General features: G+C 48.2%; 1 protein-coding gene across 1 annotated transcript in view; it reads right to left on the minus strand.

The window, feature by feature from the left end:
- TIPE3 (TNF alpha induced protein 8 like 3) overlaps positions 1-21,029 on the minus strand; it is a 34,310-nt gene extending 13,281 nt beyond the window's left edge. Inside the window, exon 1 of the mRNA XM_045812161.2 lies at positions 20,675-21,029. Within this exon, the coding sequence (XP_045668117.2) occupies positions 20,675-20,726 (52 nt within the window). The 5' untranslated portion in view covers positions 20,727-21,029. The remainder of the gene's footprint in view (positions 1-20,674) is intronic.
- Positions 21,030-23,361: the final 2,332 nt, after the last annotated feature.

The following is a 23,361-nucleotide window of genomic DNA, read 5'->3' on the forward strand; positions in this document are numbered from 1 at the left end:
CACATGTAGGTCATTAATCCATTTGGGATTTATTTGTGCATATTGCATGAGGTACTTTTTGTCCTCACAATTTATTCAATGTATTGACTAGTTCAACCCTGTCCCACTGACCTGTTAGGCCACCTTTTTCTTATCAAATTTCCAAATCGCACAGGTCCGCATCTTTTACTCTGTTCTACTGAACTATTTCAGTACTGGCACCACACTGTATTAACTATAGGCCATAGGGAAGGTCCCCCCCCACCACCATTTTATTCTTTCTAGAAATTGTCTTGACTGGGGCACCTGTGTAGCTCAGTCGGTTAAGCGTCTGCCTTCGGCTCAGGTCATGATATCAGGGTCCTGGGATCAAGCCCCGCATGGGCTCCCTGCTCAGCGGACAGCCTGCTTCTCCCTCTCCCATTCCCCCGGCTTGTGCTCTATCTCTGTTGCTATCTCTGTCTCCCTCTCTCTCAAATAAATAAATAAATAAATAAAATCTTAAAAAAATATATCTTGGGGCGCCTGGGCGGCACAGTCGTTAAGCCTCTGCCTTCGGCTCAGGGCGTGATCCCGGCATTCTGGGATCGAGCCCCACATCAGGCTTCTCCACTAGGAGCCTGCTTCTTCCTCTCTCACTCCCCCTGCTTGTGTTCCCTCTCTTGCTGGCTGTCTCTGTCAAAAATAAATAAAATCTTAAAAAAAAAATATCCTGACAGTTCTTGCCTTTACCCTTCCATATGAATTTTAGGATCTTTTGACCAAATGCCACGAACACCCTGTATGAATCTATAGAGCAAACAGGTATCTTTATGATATCAAGCCTCTCATCCACTAACATGATGTATGTCTCCGCTTAATCAGATCTTCTGTGTCCTTCGGTGATGCTTTAAGAGTTATTTGCATGAAACTCTTCCATATCTTTCATTAGATTTACTTCTAGGTACCATACAGTTTTGGTTGCTACTGTAAGTATAATTTTTTTCTATTACAGTTTCTAAATGGTTATTAGTGATATATAGGAACCCAACTGATTCCTGTATATTTATCTCCAATTGAGAAATTTTGCTGAGTTCTGTAATTAGCTCTAATTGATTTTATGTAGCATCTCTCAGATTTTTTTATATGGACAACTACATTGCCTGCACAAAATGATTTTCTTGTACCTCCCATTTCTTTTTCTTGCCTTGCTGCACTGGTGGGAGCCTCCAGGGCAATGCTGAATTATAAGGGGTGCTATTTGGCATCCCTGTCTTGTTCCCAACTAACAGAATTGCCTCTAAAATCCTCCCCGCCACTCCCCCCACCCCCTGCCTTGGCCACATATGATCTCTGCTGTGGGTTTTTGCTGGATACCACTTATCAAGTTAAACAATATTCCGTCTGTTCTTGTTTTGCTAATAAGGCTTTGTTTGAAGGTAGAAATATGTATCTAATTTTATCAGACACCTTCTTTGTACCTGTTGAGATCACCATATGGTTTATCCCTTTTAATATGTGAATTTAACCAATTATCAAATGACTTTCTGATTTAGATCATCATTGCTTTCCCACAATAAGCCCCACTTCATCATCATGTATATTACATATGTAGATTGTATATATTATAGTGTATAAGTATGTATGTAATATACATGCCTATAATATACTGAGGGATTCCATAGTATCGTATTTAGCATTTTGCAACTATGCTCAAAGGTGAGATTGGCCTTTAACGTTTTCCTAGTACATTCCCTGTCTGATTTTCATGTTCGAGTAACCTAGCCTCATGAAATGGATTGTGTAGCCTTCTTGTTTTTTAAAGGTTTAGTAAAACTCACCCATAAAGCCACTTGTGACAAGTGTTGTGTTTTGAGACTGGGGATGAGCGGAGAATCAATTTCTTTAATGTTTATTCATGTGTAGAAGAGCAATAATCCCCTAAAATCAACACATACTTATGATTTTTTTAACAACTGTTTTAAGCTCTCTAGATTTTTCTTTTTTTTCCCTAGAGCACCCACAAAGTAGGTAGCCACTGTGAATGATAGATCACTCTCGAATAAAGAGGTAAGCACCATCCACTGGTGTAATTTTCAATGCTATTCTCCGTGTTTTATCTTAAGAGGGGAAACCAAGTATCTATTTCTCAAAATATTTTTTTTAACAATTTCATTACAAAAAAATGATTAAGGAGTACTGAGAAAAGTCAGAAAAGATGCATAAAGGAAGAAAATGAGTCCCCCACAAGCCCACCAAGCATCACAGTTACCATGTATGTATTCTACCAAACACTCTCCCAGGCATATGCACTTCCACATTCACAGACACATGAGCGAAGAACACCATATTCTAATCTATGGAAAGTAACAAATAAGCCAGCAGCAGGCTGCGTGATGGGGGAAAGGGTGTCCAAAGTTGTCTACTGGCACATAGCAGGATTCCCTTCTACTGCCCCTTCCTAAGCCAGGAGGTGGCAGGAGACACTGAGGAGGAGCCCCATACGCAGACCCCCTGGCTCTGTCCACCACATCCCAGCCCACCCATCAGACACCTGCTCGTTGGATGTTAGAGGACATGCTGAAATCAGATGCCAAAGGGCAGCTCATCCCTTCACATGGATGGCTGAGACAGGCAGGTGACAAGCAAGCAGTACCAGAAATTCAGTCTGCTCTCCCTGGGGCAGGTGCCCTGAGCCTGGCTGCCCCGGCCCTCTGTGCCCACAGCGGAATCTCGTGGACCCCCGCCTAGGTGGCAGAGGAACAGCGATGCTTTCCTCTGTCCTTGAGCCCCGGGCCACACGTCCTTCCCGGAAGGAAGGACCTGCCTCCAAGTCTAGCATAGCCCTTTCCCGTGCTGTACTGGGATCGGCACTTAGTTATTCCAGGACTGATGCTCAGAGGACTTGTGTACCCTCACGACGAGGACAGCGTCTGCCATGTACAAGTTGTTCGATAAACGTCTGTAAATGAGTAACTGGACGAATGATGTAGAGTGCTCCTTCTCATGCTTTGAGGCCCAGATTCTGTTCGGGATACATGCTGGCACGACGTGCTTACGCATGAAGCACCTGCTGAGCTCAGCACGAGGTCCGTGCCCTGCCTCTCCCCAGGGGGCACCTGCGTGGCCCAGCGGGGTTCCGCCTGTCTGCACCCCTATAGGCAGCAGCATCCCCGGGGGTGCCAGCTGTGCCGCCCACCACGCCCTCCGTGCTCAATTCCAGCAGGAGCCCTCTCTCCATGGCAGCAGCACCCACCCTCCTGCCGCCCCCGGAGCCGCCCCATTCACGTCCCTTCACACTCACCAGCTATTTTAACACTCAGGAGCTGCTGGGGATCAGAATAGCACAGGCCGCGTCTGTCTCTCTGGGCGATCCCCTCTCTCTGCTGGCGGCTCCCAAACCGTTCGCTGCGGCAGGTGCTGGAAACCCAGGCTCAGGCCAGCAGACTGCTAGCAAGGACACCGGTAGGATGCCACCTCAGAGCCACGGGAGCATGCCAACTTGGTAATATGGGAAATTAGTAAACAGACTGATGTAATAAAAATGTCAGTCTTTGGAATGCTTCAGTTTTTGGAGTGTAGATATAAAACCTAAACGTTAAAAAAAAATCAGGCAATAAAATGGAACACATTCCAGTCTATACTGGAAAAAAAAAATAAACAAAATATGGACTGAGATAGTGGGCATGTAAGCCTAAAGGAATGAGGCTCTTGGAAGGTGCTGTGATTAGATTAATACAGCTTAGTGAGTTTAAAATAAATAAATAAATAAACAAACAGAAGCTGTACTAGAGAGGTCGGAACACATGAGGGAGAAGAAACCAGAAGGTACTTCTGGATGGGAGATGACTTGGCAGACAGCACCGTGCCTTGCTCAATGTTCTACTTAATTTTTTTTTTTTAGTGAAATATAAATTTTGTACAATGACATTTTTGGATTTCAGTCAATTTGGAAGTAGAACAACAGGAAAGGGGCACATGTAATATATCACTTATAATACCCCTTACATATATTCGTGTAGTAATTGGTTATTTTTGTCCACGGGTTTGACATCTACAGCATGAATCAGGCCACGTTTTGGAAATTCACTGGTGCCATGGTCATTTCTGGCCCAGGGGAATGACGGTGTTGGGGAATGGAGTTTGCAGGTGGAAGGTGCGATGGCAGATCTCTCATTCACCTGCGAGGTCTCTGAGGGTGGACTCCTGAGCTCGGCTGGGACCCCTCCTCAGACAGAACCCCTGTGAGCCAAGAGGGTCCCACTCACATCCCTCAGGAACCAAACAAGCCGTGGAGGCTCGTGTTCCTGGAAGTTACACATTAATGTGTCTTTCTCTGAGACTTCCTTTCTAAATTAAACTTTCTTCATACTTGTCCCAAGGCAGGAAATGTCTCTAAATTATTTATACATCATGGTAATAGAAGGAAGCACCACCAGAAGGTTTCACCATTTCAAACCAAGTCATCTGGTGTGGTCACCCCAAGATGTGATACTGGCTGTCCTGTGGAGTCAGGATGCCAGAACTGTGGCCATGCAGTCACCCCCCACCTACAGGGGATGCTGTTCCTGTGCCCAGCAGGGGGTGGAGGACAGAGCTCCGCCCAGGCTGCCCCTGCTCCCTGCCCCGAGTGGGCTCACTGCATATCATGGGCCCAAGTCTTTACCTTCCTGGGTTCTTGGTCTGTTCAATAGGGGAGCTGGACTAGATGATTCTGCTAATTTTATATTAACTTCTTTAGAATCAGAAATTGAGTTTTTAAGTCCATATAAGAACAGCACCAGGCATACATGAGATACAAACTGGTATCCATAGGATGGTATCAGGCTTCCTTCTCTCACACCGATTCCCCTCCATCCACCAAGCTCTCTCCCAGCTCTGCAACTGCCCATTTCAGCAATGGAAGGCCTCCTCTCTTCCCTCCTTGAAAAACCTGGGGCACTGACCTTAGAGCCTCCAGCTTTCCTTTTCTGTGGCTTCCCTCCAAAATGCCCCCTCCATCAATTTCCTGGGGCCCTTGCCTCCTCCATCAGACCACAACCTGGGCTCACCACAGAGCAGGCGGTCAGCAGACTCTCCCCAAGGCCTCCCCCAGTGCTGGCCTCAGCGCCCACAGACCAAGCCGCAGACTGCCAGCCTCAGCAGGCCGCCCTGTGCTGACACGGCTGCCGAGGGGAGCTGTGCCCAGACCCCCAGGACCAGTTCTTCCTGCGAGGCCTCACATCCCTGTCATCCCACCTTTCTGCCCAAACAGAAAGTGGCTCATCCTTGCCCAGTCCCACATGCTCTACTCTATGCATCTTCTACTGGGGTGCAAACATGCCCTGCTGCTCTCCCTTCCACCCCTCCCCTGAACACTCCTTCTATCCAGAACACCCCACAACCCCCAGGACCTACTTAAGGACCTCCCGTCTGGCTGCACTGGTTTGTCCATTGCAAATTCCAAGAGTGGGGGGACCTGCACTGCTGGGTCTACAGTGGTGTCTCTGGCACATAGTAGGAGCTCAAATAAATTTAAACCTCAAAAAACCAGTAGTGACTGGTCAGTCCAGGAAGCCACGTTGCCGGAGGAGAGACAAGGACAGACTCTATCACGGAATGCCACCTTGCTGAGCCGAGATCTATCTTCTGTTCACCTCTCCAGCTTCATCCTCTACAGACTCTGAGCTCCTGACTGCCGGCCACACCCAGGTCCCCCCTGTCCCAGGCTCCAGCATTCTCGGGTCCTCTCAGTGCCTCTGCACATCCTGTTCCCTGGCGCTTGGACATCTGCGCCTCCCTCACCCCCCCTCTCCCGATTCCTATGCGACCTGCCAGGCTCCACGAAGGACTTCTGACCTTTGAGCACCTGTCCCTGCAATCACACTTCCCTCTAGTATACTCATCACAGTGCAGAGCCATCACACGCCAGCTGGATGAGTGACTTCACGTACCACCCGTCTGTGAACCGCCGGGGGGTGGGGACCATGACGTATTCATTCCAACGGCTCCAGCCAGGGATCGAAACGCAGAGACTGTTCATTGTGTGAACGAATGGCTATCAGTCTTGACATTTTATTGAAATGTCTTTACACTCCCGTCGGGAGCAATAACGATAATCAGAACAAGCATGGCCCTGGGGACTGAAGCCTGCATCCTCCGGCCGGTCACCCTCACTGCACCTCGTTCCCACCTGGGCATGGTTGCCAGGACATCACTCCTTGGGCCCACCAGTCGCATTTCCTTTTTATTATTTTAGAAATCTATTTTCTAAGTGATACGGGTACATCATTTTAGAAGTCAAGTCATTCTGGGGCTTATCCAAAATGCAGCATCCTCTGGCCCACTTGATGCTGGCTTTTCATGGCAAATGCTCCAAACCCTTATAGCTGTTCCAAATAATAATTACCTCCTTATATTTAAATTACATGCTTATACTATTAGTCCTCAACTTTATTTGCTTTTAACTTCCTATTATGGAGGGTGAAAAATTAGCTCTCTTCCCGTTCATTTCTCCTGCCACCTTCCCATTTAGTTCTGGTTTATAACATTTGGTTAAATCAAACTTCAGTGATTTACATTACCATGACTTGGACGCCACTCGTAGCTGACTCATGCATGTTCTATCACTTTCGTGACTGCATTTCCTTTCTTATTCATCGTGTTTCCTCAGGAGTTAAACACTGCCTTGTTTTTCTTTCGGTTAGTTTTCTATCTACCTAGCTCTAATTCACTCCCAAAGTTCCTAGCACAATACAGAGTTCTCAATGGGCTCAGACACATCAACTCATCTTTTACTTTCATTTTCTTTCTTGGAGACTCCCCCAGGGAGCTCTCTGTGCCCTGGCTCAAATCTGGGCATCTCTCCCTCTAAGCCCGCCCTAGGCCGCCACCCTGGTTCTCCCTCCATCCTTTATCCCTGCTCTCCTGTGTCCATCTCATAGCTTCCTCTTTCTTACCTTACACCCCGTTTCAGTGGGACACTTAGTGTAACACGGGCAACAGCAAACTACCTGGAAGGGCCTGAGAATAAAGGGCCAAAATGCAAAATATAAACCATTTAAATGCAACCATTAAAAAAAAAGTAAAAGTGCTCGTGGGCCGTCCAAAAACAGGTGGCACGCCGAACTTGGCCTGGGGGCCTCAGCTGGCTGACTCCTGATCTTGCAGCTCCCTAAGGAAGGGAACATGGTAATTTTCTGGAGACCTAATGTATCTTATAATGACTTTATTCCACCCACACAACTGATGGTTTGACAGGGTTCAGTACTCTACATGGGAAATCCTTCGCCTTGAGAATTCCAAGGCATTGTACCACTGTTGTTTAGCTCTTGGTGCTGCTATTTGGAAAACTAGTCCATTGGTAAAAGGGCCTGGTGATTCTCTCTGGAAGCTTTAAGATCTTTGCCTCATGACCAGTCATGGCCACAGGTCCCAGAGTTTCCCCTGCCTTTATCCCTCTAATGCCCAGGAGGGCTTCTGAGGTGAGTGGGGGGCTCAGGGAGAGGAAATGGAGAGAAGCACCTGGGTGGGAGAGGCTGCAGGGAAGGGAAGCATCAAGGATGAGGCAGAGATCTGCGGCCAGGGAGACAGGGCAGAAGGGGAGAGGTCAGGAGGAGGACTTGCTTCTGGGCAGGAGGTAAGAGGTCAGGAGGCCCCTGCTGGGGAGACAGCTTTTCTCAAAGTGTTGGACTCTTTAAGAGGGACTAACCTGCAGGTGAAGAGGCCCAAGAAGGCTGGGCAGCCATGACTGGCAGGCCCACTGGAGGCCGAGTGACTCAAGAGAATGGCTCTTCTTGCGACCCCTGCCCCTCTGGCCTCCCTGCCACATGACCCGACTTCCTGATGTCCTGACCAGCTGCTCTTTGTCCTCGCCGGCCTCCAGCCTTCCTTAAGACGGACTTGGCCCCTAATTATCAACAATCTTCAGACTTTGCTCAGACTCCAGTTACTCTCATTGGGTTATGACAATTTGGCAGAGCTATTTTTGTGTGGAGATTTTTTTTTTAAACAAAAATGAAAAAAACATTTTTATTGTCTTTATTACTTTTATTACAAAAAACATTAAAACCCAAGGATGGTTGGAACCAGACATCTTCATCCCACCCATGAGCCTTAGTCCATCACTGACCTTCCTCCTAGGGTGAGTGGAAAGCCCAGGGTAGAGGTATTTGGTGACAGCTTTCTGGAGATAACACCTGGGTGCTTACTACAAATGCTGGTCTTAGGATGTACCTATCATTCATCATTCTTGGCAATGAATGCCTACTTTCTCTAAGAATTCACTCCTATCTTGATTACTCTGCCTTTCCTATTCCCTGATCTCTATTTTAACAATCACAGTGGCCATATTCACTCACTTGCAATTATAAGAAGGAGATATGGCTGCTTAATAAAGAACTGATACTGCTTTCCACTTGAAAATTAAGTAAGTGATTTTTTTTTTAATGGGAGGATGAACTTTTCTGGAAAGATGAAAATACATAGTCGATATATATTTTTATATCTGAAAAGACATAAAAATAATCATTTATATAATATAAACCAAGAAAGTAGACAGAATCATGGCTGATGGGGAATACCATTAGCCCCAGCTCATTTAAAACAAGGTTAAAAATTCTGATAAACGTGAACCTAAATGGTTAGCACTTCTGTTTCCTATAAGCTTCCTGACTGGGCTACCCCTACTTGGTTGGCTAGAGTAGAACAAGGTGGAGATAGGGAGGCAGTAAAGAATATCAGGGCCACGATGTCTCTTATTTTCAGCTCCAAGATGCACAAGAAATCCTCAATTTCTAATTCATTTAGAAATAGATATACATTATATTTAATACCATACAGCTCCTCAGTAATGATTTTTTTTGGAATCTAATTCACTCCCAAAGTGGTAGACCAATGGTGGTAGCAGACCAATGGTGGTAGCAGACCAATACCTTCTAAAAACTAATAATCCTGCTATAACAGAATTTTAAACGCTTACCCCTCTTTTTTTCTAATTGTAAAAGTAATAAAGACAAAAAATCAATGTGTAAATGAAGGAACAGAAAGTGAAAGTCACTCATACTTGAGCTATAGGTCAGGGGCAGAGAAAGGGTCATGGAGGGAATGAGGGTCAGGGACGCCAGCTGCATACGCCAGTCAGCTAGCGACAGGGAGGCTGCGTTCAAGGGCCGGGACGGCTGAGTCAGCAAGCTCACCCAGCACTGCAATCAGCTTGAGAGGCTCTGGTGCCCTGTGTCAGACTCTGAGCCCCCAAATCTATGGGTTTATTACCCATTCTGACGGTCCACACTTCCTCTTCATGGCACGAGGGCCCAAAGGCCCAGGTTGGATGGGCCTAGATGGGACAGAGTAATGCGGGGGAGGCACGAGGGAGAGGGGAGCCCAAAGCCCAGGCAATGGGTGAGCAGGAAGAGGCCTGAGGAGAGAAGCCTGGAACATGCCCCCCACCAGGAGGAGCCCTGAGACGGACCCAGGGAGGACTGGTCTGAGAGGAGAGGAAAGAATATCACAGGAAAGTGAGGGAAGAACCAGTTTCAAGGAAGAAGATGGAGGGACCTGGGACAAAACTACAAGGAAGCCCACAGGGTGAGCAGTGGACTATTGGATCTCACTTGACTGTTGCTTTTACGATGACATTTACTGCTGAAAGTTATACACACGCATTGCAGAAATATCTGGAAGAAAAGTACAAAGAAGGAAATTATAATTACCTATAAACTCATCATATAGTGATTAATTCTGTTCCAGCATTAAAAAGTTAAAAAAAAAAGATTTATGTGTATGAATGAATGTAAGGGAGTCTCTTCCCCTTTTCTCTAGAAAAAGGAGTGCATGTGTATGTATGTATGGAGACGTGTGTGCATTTAAATAAATATACGTACATATGTGTGTATATGCATGTATGTAGCACAATTGGGACCACAGCTATCAACCTTTCTTTATCCATTATAATGCAATCTCTTCCCTATATTATTATATGTTCTTCACAATAATTTTTCTTAACAGCTGAATAATATTCTGCTGTGTGGAAATGTCGTTATGTATTTAGTCGTTCAGTAGCTATTTGACAGAATATTGGTTTTTAGGTTGGATACATAGGTTTGTTGCTGCCCCATTCTGGGGGGTGTAGTTTTCAATAGTGAAAATTCACCACTTGTTTTGTGATCTGGGGTAATCTCTGATCCTGTGTCTTCATCTGTAAACTGAGAATAATAATACCTGCTTTATCCATGTCCTGGTTTTGCCACGGATCAAGTGCATGGGATATTTCATAGTTCTTAGGACTTTACTGTTGTTTTACTCTGAACGACTTGGTGGCTGAGGAGGCCACAGAAGAGCTGGGAAAAGCTGAGGGAGGGGTAATGGTCTGGGTGTGGAGGTGCTGAGCTGAGGGGCCTCCTGGCCAGATGCCCTGAAAGGCAGGATTCTTGCTTGGGAGAGAGGACTGGGCGACACTGCAGCTTTGGGAATTTTTGGCTTTGCGCCGTGAGAACGGATGGTCTCTCCCAAATGAAAGTGTATTGTCAGAAAAGACTAGGCTGAGGGCTCAGCCTGAGGAGACACCGAGAGGAAAAAAGCATTACTGATGGACGCAGGAGGAGCAATGGAGGAAGGGTGCAAGAAAACTAGGATTATATATAGTTGGAGAAGTCGAAAGGAAAAAAAAGTCAAGAAATTATTGTTGAATTCCCATCGGATACTGCTCTGGGCTTTCTAGAAGTTGACTCTGTATTAACTGAACTCTGCCTGCCTTGTTTCACTGAGATTGAGTCACTGGATTATGAAGTTAAATCCTAAGGGTAGAGAGGTTAACACAGATGAATAGATTTCCCTGTTTCATTACAAAAACAGTCGATCCAAACAAAGATAAAAAACATAACCGGAGAACCAGAGGTCAATAAATCTATCCCCGAAGCTGGTAGCTACTAAACTCAAAAGTAAATTAACCTTTGCAATTGTCACTGGGCATCTGTAAAACCTAGTAAATACCTTTTGGCTCTTAAAAAATATACACATCTTCTGAGGGCTCTGTGCAAGGCTCTCCTGACTGCAGGGGGAGGAGTGGGCCGGGCAGAGGGGTAAGGCCTGGTGTGGGCCTGTGGTGGCCTCACTTCTGGACAGACGTGCCTGGTGGGGAGGGGGTGGCAAGAACCCAGGACAAGGTGTTGGAAGGAAACAGAGCAGGGGTCCCTTTGATATGCAAACATCCAGAATAACGCTGATCCTTTTTTAAAAATTACGTATGTTTTTGGGAAGGACAGAGAAGCTAGAGGATCTGGCCTCCAGTTCTGGTTGTGACACTGCCTGGCAGCGTAACCAGATGTTTTTAGTGTCCCTAAGAAAACCCTGCAGAAGGGGGGGCTTTTGTTCTCTTAAAAAGCCCACTCCCTCCCCAAATAAAGCTCCCTTGCATCTTTTCAGGATTGCTCTTTGGCTTTGGAAAAGCACATCTATTCTCAGGGCTCAATCTAATTTTCTTCTTTGTACTGTTTTCCCATATTCTACCATGAGCTTGCATTCCTTTGGTCAGAACCTAATGTTACTAAAAAGTAGCAAGTAAGAGACAGCGCTGGACACCCAAACCCCAGTCGTCTAGCTCTGAATCTCAACTTCTCTTCACTGTGAGGCATGCTCATCCTCGGGTTTTCGCTCATCCTTGAATCCAACGGGTCACCATGCCCTGGGAATTCTGTATCTGAGATGATTCTTAATAAAATGCCTGAGGACCCAGCTTCAGTACACTCTGATAAAAGGAATGTCTGTCCGTCTTCAGCACCTCTCCTGACTCTGCTTTTCAATCCTTCTCCCATCTCAGTGTTTGCTACATTCACCACCCACCAGGTCCATGGCTCTGGAGATGTGCATGGCTGCAGGGTCCTCCCATGACCCTCTCTCCCTGGCAGGAGCTTTGCGCCCCTCTCCCCATCTTCCCTCCCAAACCGCCCTTCACCAGCTCTAGAACCAGAACCTGTGCCAGCCAATCCCGGCCCATGTGCTACTGGGCTAATGCAGGTAATGTCTGCTGCTTAACACAGGATCTTCTGGAAATGGAATGTCCTAACAGAAGGAGCCTCATGAAGGAACCTAATGGTCAGGGTTCCGGGTGCCATGGGCGCTGGTGGGGAATACAAAGGAGCCTGGTGGCATCCATCAACTTAAGTACCTAATCTACCTCGTACAAGAGCACTATGTTAAGAGTTAGACTGACTTCAAATCCACTGACAAGCTGCACATCCCTGAGCAAGTTACTTAACCTCTCTGTGCCTCAGTTTCCTGGTTTACAAAATGAGGTTATTTCTAACACCCATCCCAGAAGGCTGCTATAAGGGTTAAATATCACATAAACAATCAATCCAGTCTTGAATACATTGTATGTGCTTAGTTAACATGAAATAAGTAAGTAAAATTCAAAACACTATTATTTCACATTGAGGACTAGCCCTCTGGGACTGGACTCGGGCTGCCAAAGACCATCCTCACAGTGTCTCATCTTGTGTGATGTTTGCCACAATTTCTTAAACCCCACGTCCTCTACTCCGTAACTCCAACCCCAGCCTTCTCTCCCTGGCTGTCTCAGTGTTCTCCTAGGGAAACTGAGGAAGCGGACTGGAACGTGGTCGACGGCTGCTGCAGAGGCCTGGCCTGCAGACCTGCCCATCATCTCCCTCCCGTGGTCTGCGCCGAAATCTCTGTTTACCTTCCCAGCATAAACCACAGGCCCCAAATCAGGCCTGCGGGACGTGCGTGCTCACCAGAACAGCCCTTGACAGAATTTCCTCCTGCACACGAAACTGGATGCCTCTACTATAAAAATATCAACTGGGAATCTCCATAAAACTACGTATCACCGAAATGTTTCCTTTCCGGGTTAGAACAGTCTCACAGAAAGCATATTTTACTTTTGAGAAGAGAACTTACAAGCTGGTGGCTGCTTGTGTGGTTTTTCAACAGTTTAAACCAGTATTTGGACACCACCAAAGTGTCTTTTTTTTTTTTTTTTCTGGAGAACCGAGTTACAAAATACTGGTTTCTATTAGGGTGTGTCTAGCACTTTCTGTGCCGCCAAGCCTTCCACTTTTATAGTCTGCACACTAGATTTTCCATGAACAGGCTCAAATTTATTCCCAGGCAATGATGTTTAGAAAACCCAATATGAAAGTGAAGACTGTTCGAAAGCAGCATCAGAATTTGGACCATGCAACTGCCTAAAAAAACCCATCTCTGATGTATAAAAAAAGTAATAGATTTTTTGGCATGCCTTCATATATGTGGGGGACAAGGGTATTCACCCTTCTTATACATTTTCTTAGATGAATTTGCTAGAGGAAACTTGTTTTTAAAATTCTTTGCTATCCTTTATTTCTATACTTGCACAGCATACAGCCCAAACACCCACCTACACAGGCATTTTACATAGAGTTGGAAGCTGAGTGACTGAAAAAAAACAAAATCAAATTATGTATATAGTGTCTTTATAGAGATCTCCATGTGAATTCAAGTGGGAGCCAATGGTAACTCCGGAGGAAAAGGAACCAGTCAGAGGACAGTGCTAATGCAAAGTGTGACTATAATTTGGTTTTGCTGACAAATAAAAAAACAGGTGCCATATTTTTTAAGAGAAAAATAGCACAGGAAATAGGGCTTTATATTTACACATTCACACATATTCTCGTTCCATCTCTACAAGCATCACCACGACACCCAATTTTACTTTTTGAGTATGACAGCTCCCTTCTCCCACTAGTCCTCTAAGGAGATCCCCACTGGGTCAGGCCAAGTGCCTCACAGGCTCCCGGCCTTGCCACCTTCTCTTTCTTCTCCCCCCAATCAAAATCTTTCACTCCTTCAAGGCTACCCTCAAGGCCCATCTCCTCCATGAAGTCTCCCCACCAGAACTCCAACCCACAGGGCCCCACGCTCCAAATCCTACAGCATTTATAGCTGATGCCACCCAGTCTTGCAGATTCAATTCTGGGTGGGTGTTTTCTCTCCCCAACACAGCTGCAAATTTCTAGAGGGCAGGGTCCCATCGAATTCCATTTCTCTATGTGACCAGAGCACCCTGTACCACCCTGAACACAACACAGATGACCGGCCAATGTCTCTTGGATTGAGTGGATTGAACAACTGGGTGCAGAGCTATGAGGTCTGGAATGGCTAATTTCATCTGGCAATCTAAATTGTCCTAGTGAGGTCTAGATAAAATTTACAGCTCAACGACTATCCCCTGACCTTTACCGCTAGACAGGGCTGTCATCCCTAATGAAACATTCCTGAAGGATTCTGGGGCCCACCTGCAGGGGGTGTTACTGGCCCAGTTCCTCCTGGAGAACGAACAGCCAAGCACGCCACAAGCTGCTGGGGGTCTGCAGATAGCCCTCGGCTGGTGGGGACAGCTTCACCCCAGCTCACACCCTGCTCCCTGGGATGGCCTGCATCTAATGACTGACCGCGGTGTAAGGGGACGCGAAGGCCTGGCCCCTCACCCCGACTCAAAACAGTTCTGAAGGGCTATCCTAGCCCCAGAGCTGGACGCTCTTGTTGGGGGTGCACTGCAGCTCAGCTTCTCACTGCCCCTTTCCTTCCCCAAAGAAACCACTGCATGCCAACCTCTATCACTGAGTCCGCTTCCAGGGGAACCAGCTGACAACAGCATCCATCCAGCCATCTGTCCACACACAGGCACACCTCACTTTGTTGCACTTCGCTTAATGCGCCTTGCAGATTTTTTTTTTTTTTGCCCCGAACTGAAGGTTTGTGGCAACCCTGGTGGAGTTAAGTCTAGCAGTGCCATTTTCCCAACAGCATTTGCTCACTTCATGCCCTGTGTCACATTGTGGTAATTTTTGCAATATTCCAAACTTTTAAATTATTATTAACATTTGTTACGGCGATCTGTGATCAGTGATTATGGCGCACTGAAAGCTCAGATGACGGTTAGCATTTTTTAGCAATAAAGTATTTTTATTTTTATTTATTTATTTTTAGAGAGGGAGAGAGAGATGGGGGTGGATGGGGCAAAGAGAGAATCTTAAGAAAGCTCCACGCCCAGTACAGTGCCCCACATGGGGCTCTACCTAACCACCCTCAGCTCATGACCTGAGCTGCAATCAGGAGTCGGACGCTTAGCTGAGCCACCCAGATGCCCCAGCAATAAAGCATTTTAAAATTAAGGTATGCGAATTGTTTTTTAAAAGATATCATGCAATTGCACACATAAGAGACTACGATACAGTGTAAACATGACTTTCATATGCATTGGGGAACCTAAAAATTCATCGGACTACCTTTTATGGCAATATTTGCTTTACTGCAGTGGTCTAGAACTGAACCTGCAGTATCTCTGAGCTGTGCCTGTATTCACTTATCCGTGCAGCCAGCCAGCCAGCCAGCCAGAAACCTCCCAGTGTGTTCAATATCCAAGGTGTTGGTGGGAGGGGATACAGGTAAAAACGACCCAATCCTTGCCCTTCGGGAGCTAACAACCCAGTACAAGAGATGAGATATGTACCAGAATAACCATAAAGCACATAATGGAAAGTGCCTGTTATTAAGACAACAGGGATTTGGCCGGGGTATAGTCCCAGGGCAAGGGGGTCAGGAGTCTTCATGCACTGGTGTAGGCTGTGGCCATCGGTGTATGTGTCCTGTCTCCCCATCTGCTCTTAAGCCCTGGAATTCAGATTGGATGGTGTCCTTAGCTCTCTGCCTTCCCCATACTTTCCCAACACAGGGTCCCGGACAATACAAGAACTCTTAGAACACTAAAGCAAAACAAAACACTGAAGGAAAGCTTTGGCAGTTCCACCGCATAGGAAAGGTTTCTGGCTGTCTAGCCTTTCAGTGCAGAGCTCCCGGGAGGCTCCTGAAGATGCACATTCATTTGTTATGCCCATAGAATCTCAGGAACATGAAAGCACAAGACAAGGTCCTGACCCTTAAAGTGGTTACGGGACACTGTGTGGACAAGGCAGAGGCCCCTGAAAACATTCACAAATAGGAACAAGACATGGAACAATGACTAACGGGCAAGTGGTACCTGATCCCCAGATGGTCTCTGTCCCAGGTTGGCCAGCCCATCCACTGTCAATCTGTCAGTCAACAAGGATTACTCAACAGTCTCCATGAGGAAACTAACAATGAGAATCAACAGACTCCAGAACCTCACAATCCCCTGAAGCCAGTGCCCTAGCATGGTTTACTGTTTAGTCTTTAAGGGGGGGAAAGGGTCTTTAAGCAAAATATCACCGCTAAATGTCTGATGGAAAGAAGTGGGGGGGCTGGGAAGCCTGAGTGGGGGAGTCCATCTCCTGCATTTCCCTACCCTCACCCCAACTCAACATGCCAGTCTCCTGTCACTCTCCCTCTCCTTTCACTGCTTTTATACAGTCTGTCAGCAACTTCTGTTCTTTGCTTCTCTGAAATGCACTTGCATCCTTCGTCTTTTGCCTCTACCACTTGCTCCGATGCCACGGCCACCCCTGGTCGCCGAGGCTCCGAGCCCAGGCAGTCCCGCACTGTGTGTCTGTCAGATGTGGCTCCTGCAAACCCAGCTCTCAGTCAGTCCTGTCTGCACAACAATCAGCTCAACAGGGGCTCCTCTGGCACCCTCAGGACCAGTCACTAAGACCCTCTTCTATGTGGCCCTCCCTACACTCCTATAACTTTATTTCCTAGTACTCCCTAGTATATGCCCTCCACCCCAGTCACTTCTCTGCTTATTTGTGCCTTTGCTCAAGTGGTGGCTGACTTCTGGAACACCTTTCCTCTTCTTGGCTACCTATTGAATCCTACTTCCCTAATCCACCTTGCCACTTTGTTCACAAGGACCAAGCTTAGGACCTAGGTGATGGGAAAGATGGCAAAAGCAAGATTAGGGGCCTGCTGTTTTCCCATTTCTTTTACTGTCTTGAGCTCCCCTACCATATCTCAAGTCCATTGCATGGAAATGCTTTCCTGTAGCACCTGCCCAGCTGTAAAGAAGCCCCACCAGCTTGACTGCCCTGCACCATCTAGCTGTGGGTGGAAGGAGATTGTGTGCCCTCAGCTGGGTAGACTACCTTGGTCTTACAAGCCAAAAAAGGAAAAAGCTGACACTGCTAATGTTTACTCGCTTGTTGTTTCTTAGGAAAGTCTCTTAATCACTGTCAAGTTAATATACCAAGTGCTAGGATTTCTGAGTGATGGATGGTGGGTTTGCCAAACGATAGACTGCCAAGTTGGGTCTCTGGAACGAATCCAGTGTTCCATAAACCCTGCCTCCTTCCTAATCATAGAAAGAACCCAAAATGACAGAAAGGCAGAGTAGTTTCAGGCAGCAGAATGACATAGAAGCATCATCGTGCGCTTCCTGAAAAACAGAAAATGCAGCTCGAGACAAATCTCATCTCCCCTCTTCACCCTCTTACGCAGAGTGTTGGGTTCCTTGATGAGTGCACCGCAGGCACTGGGGAGATCTTTGGAAAAGTCTCTTGAAAGGGGTACAGTAAAGAGTGGGTGGTCCTTGGAGACTTTCTCACTCTTCTGGTAATTTGTAACTGGGAAGGTGACTGAGATGGGTAAAAATGGAAGGGGAATGACGAGGACTTCCTAGGCCTCCTGCTACCTTCAAGGAAAATAGTTCACCGGTTGGGAAGGGTTACCACCTCTCCTTTTATTTGAAATGGCATGAAAGTGGCTATCTCCAAGTTAGCCGGTGGGTTGGAAAGGGGTTCTCTGCTTTGTACAACTTTACCTAGAGCTAGAGGAAAAGGGGGGGGGGTAAAAGTAGTAGCTTTGAATGTCCCCATCGTCACGCTTTGAGCTGGAAGATGAGGAGGATAAGAAGAGGTAAATTAAAGATAACCTCCCCCAAACCAATGAGCAAACACACATACAAACACACCCCCACACACACCCGAGAGAGAATGAGAATAAAAGAGAGAAAATTCAAAACAAACTTGCTCAGGCAATTACATTAATATGATAATAATGACAATAATACTAATTGTGTTACATACGCCTACTGATTTACATTTTATAAAACACTGGGGTACATTATTTCACAGTATTCTTACAACAAATACTCCAGTCAGGTGATAATCAACATAGCAGCTACCATGTACTGAATCATTACAGGGAACGCTTTTCATGTGGTATTTGATTTAATCCTCACAACCTCCTCGTGGTACTACTGTTATCCCCATTTTACAGAGGGAGAAACAGGTCTGGAGAGGTTAAGTAACTTGCCCAGCAGGTAGAGAATGAAACCTAGGTCTTTCCGATCCCAGAGTCCAGGCTCTTCACCTTAATAGGGTACATCTCATGGCAAGGCTTTTTTTTTTTTTTTTTTTTTTAACAAGTTCTAGAAGGGAAGGCCACTCAGGAGGGAGCAACCCTTACATTTCAACTCCCTAAGAGGTAGGTACACACAGACACACACACGGTGAATACTCCAAGAAGTCCCACGTCTCTGTTGTCCCCGGTTACAAACACATCCAGCCTGCACAGATACAGGTCGCCTCATTACTTATAGAGACAAAGGTCAACCCCTAAGGATAACATATCTGTCATTTAAACTGTATCTGAAGCTGCCACAAGGGTTTCCATTTGACAGGATGCAGCTACAGCAAGACAATGAATTAGCATCTAGTTCTGAAGCTTTGTCACGAAAAATCGTTTAAGACTGAGAATAATGAGATGGAATGCCATTTAGCAGAACGGCTTGTGATATTCAATTAAATGTTCAGCTTGGGAGATTCATGCACACACAGAAAAGAAGAAATGACTATAGAAAACAGCAAGGTGCAAACACATGGCGACAGCTCACAGAGTTGGCTGCTCTATTCTTCATGGGATCCATCTGACCTCAGGGGTAAGGTCCGCTGTGAGCAGTGCAGAGGCCTGACACAAACGGACATGCACACATCTGGGATACTCTGGGCTCGGCAGGCTTAGGGGAAAAGAAACAGGACCCTTGAGAACTCCTTCCCTCCCCTTTTACCCAAGCACCAAATCTTCTGGAGTGTCTCCTCCCCCTTCTTCTCCTCCCTCTTCTTTCTCTAAGTTTCCTTCTCCTCTCCTTCAAACATCAACCTGCATAAGAGATCTGAGGGTGGGATGGGGACAGCATGTTAGTTCCTGGGATTTTGAGACAGTAAAGTGTCAAGGTCAGCAGCCCTCCTCCCAATCCAGCCCCAGCTCTCCAGATAGGTACACACACAAGCACCCACTGGAACTTAAAAAGATGTGAGGAGATCCACAAGACCCCTGTGAAACAAAATCTTGGTGCTCTGTAGCCACAGAAACATACAAGTAGGCAAGGGGCTCAGGTTAATTAGTTATATCCACACATACCTGCACAAAGGAGGTGGCCCTTGCACACACACGGGAATCCTCAACACAGGCAACTTGGTAATGCCATCTTTCTTCTTGGCCAGCCTCAGCTCTTCCCACCCACCCAAAGGTGTTGACCACAGCCACCCTGTGATAGGCTGAGGGGTACCATGTAATAGACAGGGAAACACTCTGCCCTTGGCTACTCCCTGCTGTGAGACGTGGGCAAGCCACTTAGCCTCTCTGGGCTTCTGTAAAATGGAGCTAATAAACCACCCAGCTAGATGCTGTGAAGACGAAGGGGAATCATCTATGTAGGGCCTTTGGCACAGCGCCTGGCGCTGTCCTGTCTGGTTCCTGAGCCTGCCTTTCCTACACCCACGCCTGGGCTGATAGTGCCTCCTGGCACTTGGTCCCCACTCTCAGAATGCTGGTCTGACATAGGGAAGAGTGGGGACTAGTCTAGGACCTCGGGTCTGTAACAGGAGGGTCTCAGGTCACAGGTCTGCGGGCTGGCGGGGGCTAGCCTTCAGGGCCTCGAGGATGCCGGGAGCCGGGGATAGGTGGGGAGGGCGGTCAGGTCTCCGGTGCGTGGACCCGTGGGCGGCGGGTGGAGCCGGCCGGTGAAGGTGGGCAGAGCCCAGCGGTAAGTCGACCCAAGGCTGTGGGAGGCTTCCTCCTGTTGCTCAGTATCAGGGAGAGGCGGGGGAGGACATTCATTTTCTCCAAAGTAAGCATCCACCCATTGCTTCGATAACTATCGATTGTGAAAAGCCGGCGGCGCCTCTTAAAGGCGAAGCCCGGCTCCCAAGTTCCCCCCGCCCCCACCCCGCGGCTGTGTTCCCGGACCCCTCCGCCGGGACCTCCTTGCCTGTGCGAGGTAGTGATGGGCGAACCCCTCTGCACCGCTCGTGTAGCAGTCTCGAGAACCGCTGCCACTAGCTGTGGTTTGACCCCTGCCCGTCCACCCGCGGGTCCTTTTCTTTCCGGAGTCCCCTGTCACGCCTTCGGACCGGGTCACCTGTTCCGCAGCGTCCCTGGCGCCCGGGTTCGAAGACGGGGTCGGCACTCGGAAAGTTATTTCAAAGGGCAGATGTGTTGCAACCCTCGCTGCAGCAAACTACGGGACGCGGATTTCCCGAACCCCTCCCCACCCCCACCCAGCCCGGGCGACCCGAGCCCGCTGCAGGACGCAGCTGCGCGGAGAGCCACCCGCAGTTGCACCTCTTCTCCCTCCCGCGCGCCCAAGTGCAGTGGAAAGCCTCACAGCAAACTCACAGCGCGGAGCAATCTGAGTCCTGGCCTGGAAGGGATCGGCCTCCCGCCCGGCAGCTCCGAGAAATACTCGAGATTTCCTGCCCCGGCCTCCCCTCCTCCCGCCCCCGGTCCTCCCGGCTGGGCTGCCGCGGCCCCTCGGTACCTGCGGCTGTCACGGGCTCGCCCTCGCTCTGCTCGCCGGAATCCGAATCCATGCTGCGGGCTGCTGGCCGGACTTCCACAGCCGCCCGCCCGTCCGCGGGGCGCTCGGGGCCGGCGTCCGGGCTCCGGCTGCCGCGGCTCACTCGGTGCGTGTAGCCGGGCGGCGGCAGCCCTGGCGGCGCGGGTTGGGCAATGCGCGGCGGTGGCGGCCGGGGGGCGGCTCCGCAGAGGCGGGCACCGCCCGCGCCCTGCTCCCCGCGCCCCGCCGGCCGGTGCCTGCGCGCCAGGCGAGCGCGGGGCGGAGGGTGGGGGCGCGCGGGGAGAGAGCTGCGAGGAGGAGGAGAGGCGCGAGCTGGGAGGAGCGGGAGCGTCCGGCCCCGCGGGCTCCAGACCCGGCTTAAATACCCCGGGGGCGGTGCCGCTCCTCCTACCCGCTCCCTGCGCCCGCGCCCGGCGCCCTGGACTTGAGGCGCGCGGCGAGGTCCTGCTGGTCGGCGAGGCCGAGCGCGGTCTTTTGCGGATGGCCAAGTTGGGAGGATTTTGAGGCGAAAAGCGCCTCTACCCAGTTAGAAAAAAGAGAGGTTCCATGTGGGAGTCCTGGGGCTGCCCGGGTTGGAGTCCGAGGCCACCGCTCGCAGACCTTGGGCGAGAGACTGAAGCTCCCTGAGGTGTTTCCTCACCGGGAAGATGGGGAAATGACAGTTGCCCTTCACCGGGAATGTTGTGGGGGAGTAAATAAGCTAATGCACGTGAGGAGCCGAGAGCAGGGCCTGGCACCTGGCGAGGAAGCGAACAGCACTCGGCAGGTACGCTCGCTCTGGCGGCGCTTCTTGCCCGCGTGGGCGGGCCGGGCCGGGCGGGGCGGCGGCGGCGGAGCGGGGCCGAGCTGGGAGCCGTCGCGCGGCCCACACGCCCTGCCAGCCCCCCGCCCGCCGCTGCGCGCGCCCGACTCGGGCCAAGACCGGAATTTTCTACCTCGTCTTACCAAGGAGTGCTCAACACGCTCCAAAGCCCCGACCCTTTCACTTTCGAAAAAGAGGTATTTGTGAATTTCCTTAGTAATTAGGAGACAAAACGACGGGGGAGAACGCCCTGAGCAGGAGCAGGACTCAGGAGATCGTTGGTGGTTAATTCTCGACGGTCCTTGCAGTCTCACCGTCTCCCTGAATTATCAACGCCCAGCACTTACGTAACTTCAGGCCAGTTTCTCCGTATATAAAGTGCCACAGAAAATGCAAACTATATTGACGTGAGCAAAATGAAGTCAGGAGGAGAAAGTCTACTCGAAAGCTCCATTTCATTGTTTCCTATGGGCACTTGTTTAATCTGTACAGTGACCCAGTGAAGAGTTTGGCTTGAACCACGCGCAGATGCTTTTTTGGAATTCAAAAATAGCTGGAAGTTGGCAGTTTCATAGAATTCTACCTATATCGCTGTCTCCATTTTATACACGTGGAAACAGTCTCAGAGAGAGCAAATAATTTCCTTGTGGTCGCACGTCCAGGAAGTGGGTGAGCTGGGACTTGAAATGAGGCTTATCTGATGTCCAGACCTGCTCCTAACTGGTAGGGTGTAGTGGCACAGGTCGGTCTGGCGTCTTGTCTACCTCTGAGGGCTGTCTCCTTTAGCGAACGTATGGGCTTCACAGAGTACAAATACAGTTGTACTTTGCGTCCCCAGAATAACATTTTCTAGATGGCCAAACTCATAGGCTTTAGTTGACAAAAGTTGAACGGGTTTCTGTGCAACAGTCAAAAGAGTCCCATGCTAGATGTGTGATCCTGGGCAAATGGCTTAACCTCTCTCATTTTCCTCAGGTGTTGGCATCTCCTTCACAGGGTGGTTGTAAGGGAGTAAATGAAATAATGAGTGTGGAAGCTATCACTCAATACCTGACACACAGTTAATGTTTGATAAGTGGGGGGAACATTACCTTTTAGATCTAATGGATCCCATTTAGAAAATATATTTTAAGATCATATATTTAAATGAAAAGAAAAAAGTAACAGCAACATCTGTATAAAAGTTGATACTCAAAAAATAAATAGCTGGGATCCTTTAAAAAGTTTGCCATCATAGCTTTGCATTCTTTCTTTTTTAAGATTTTTAATTAATTAGTTAATTAATTAATTAACAATGCATGCCAGTGGCAGGAGGGGCAGAAGGAGAGGGAGAGCAAATCCCAAGCAGACCCCGCTTTGAGTGCAGAGCTCCAGGTGGGGGGAGCTCAGGACCCTGAGATCATGACCTGAGCTGAAATCAAGAGTCGGATGCTTAACCGACTGAGCCATCCAGGTGCCCCATAGCTTTGCATTCTTAAGAAAAACAAGGATGGTAGCATCAGAGAACAGAGTATATTAGATTGAAAAGACATCCAGCTTCCTTTGAAAGCCAAGCCTAGATTCAACAACAGGAAATGTGAAACTTTCTCTGTTCCCTTAAACCTCCTTTCCTGGCACTTGGAAGAAGCTTTTTTTTTTTTTTTTTAATAATTTTTATTTTGTTATATTAGTCACCATACAGTACATCCCCAGTTTTTGATGCAATGTTCCATGATTCATTATGGTAGAAGCTTTTTTATGATTGTTTATTTATTTGTTTGTTTTAATGGACAGGTGGTCTAGGTTGAAGGGTGAGAGATACAGAATCCCATGGAGGTATCTGTACGTCACAGCGATAAAGGAAATA

Source organism: Ursus americanus, chromosome 36 (genome assembly GCF_024610735.1).
Source record: "Ursus americanus isolate L20-20 chromosome 36, mUrsAme1.1.p, whole genome shotgun sequence".
NCBI classification, from domain to species: domain Eukaryota; kingdom Metazoa; phylum Chordata; class Mammalia; order Carnivora; family Ursidae; genus Ursus; species Ursus americanus.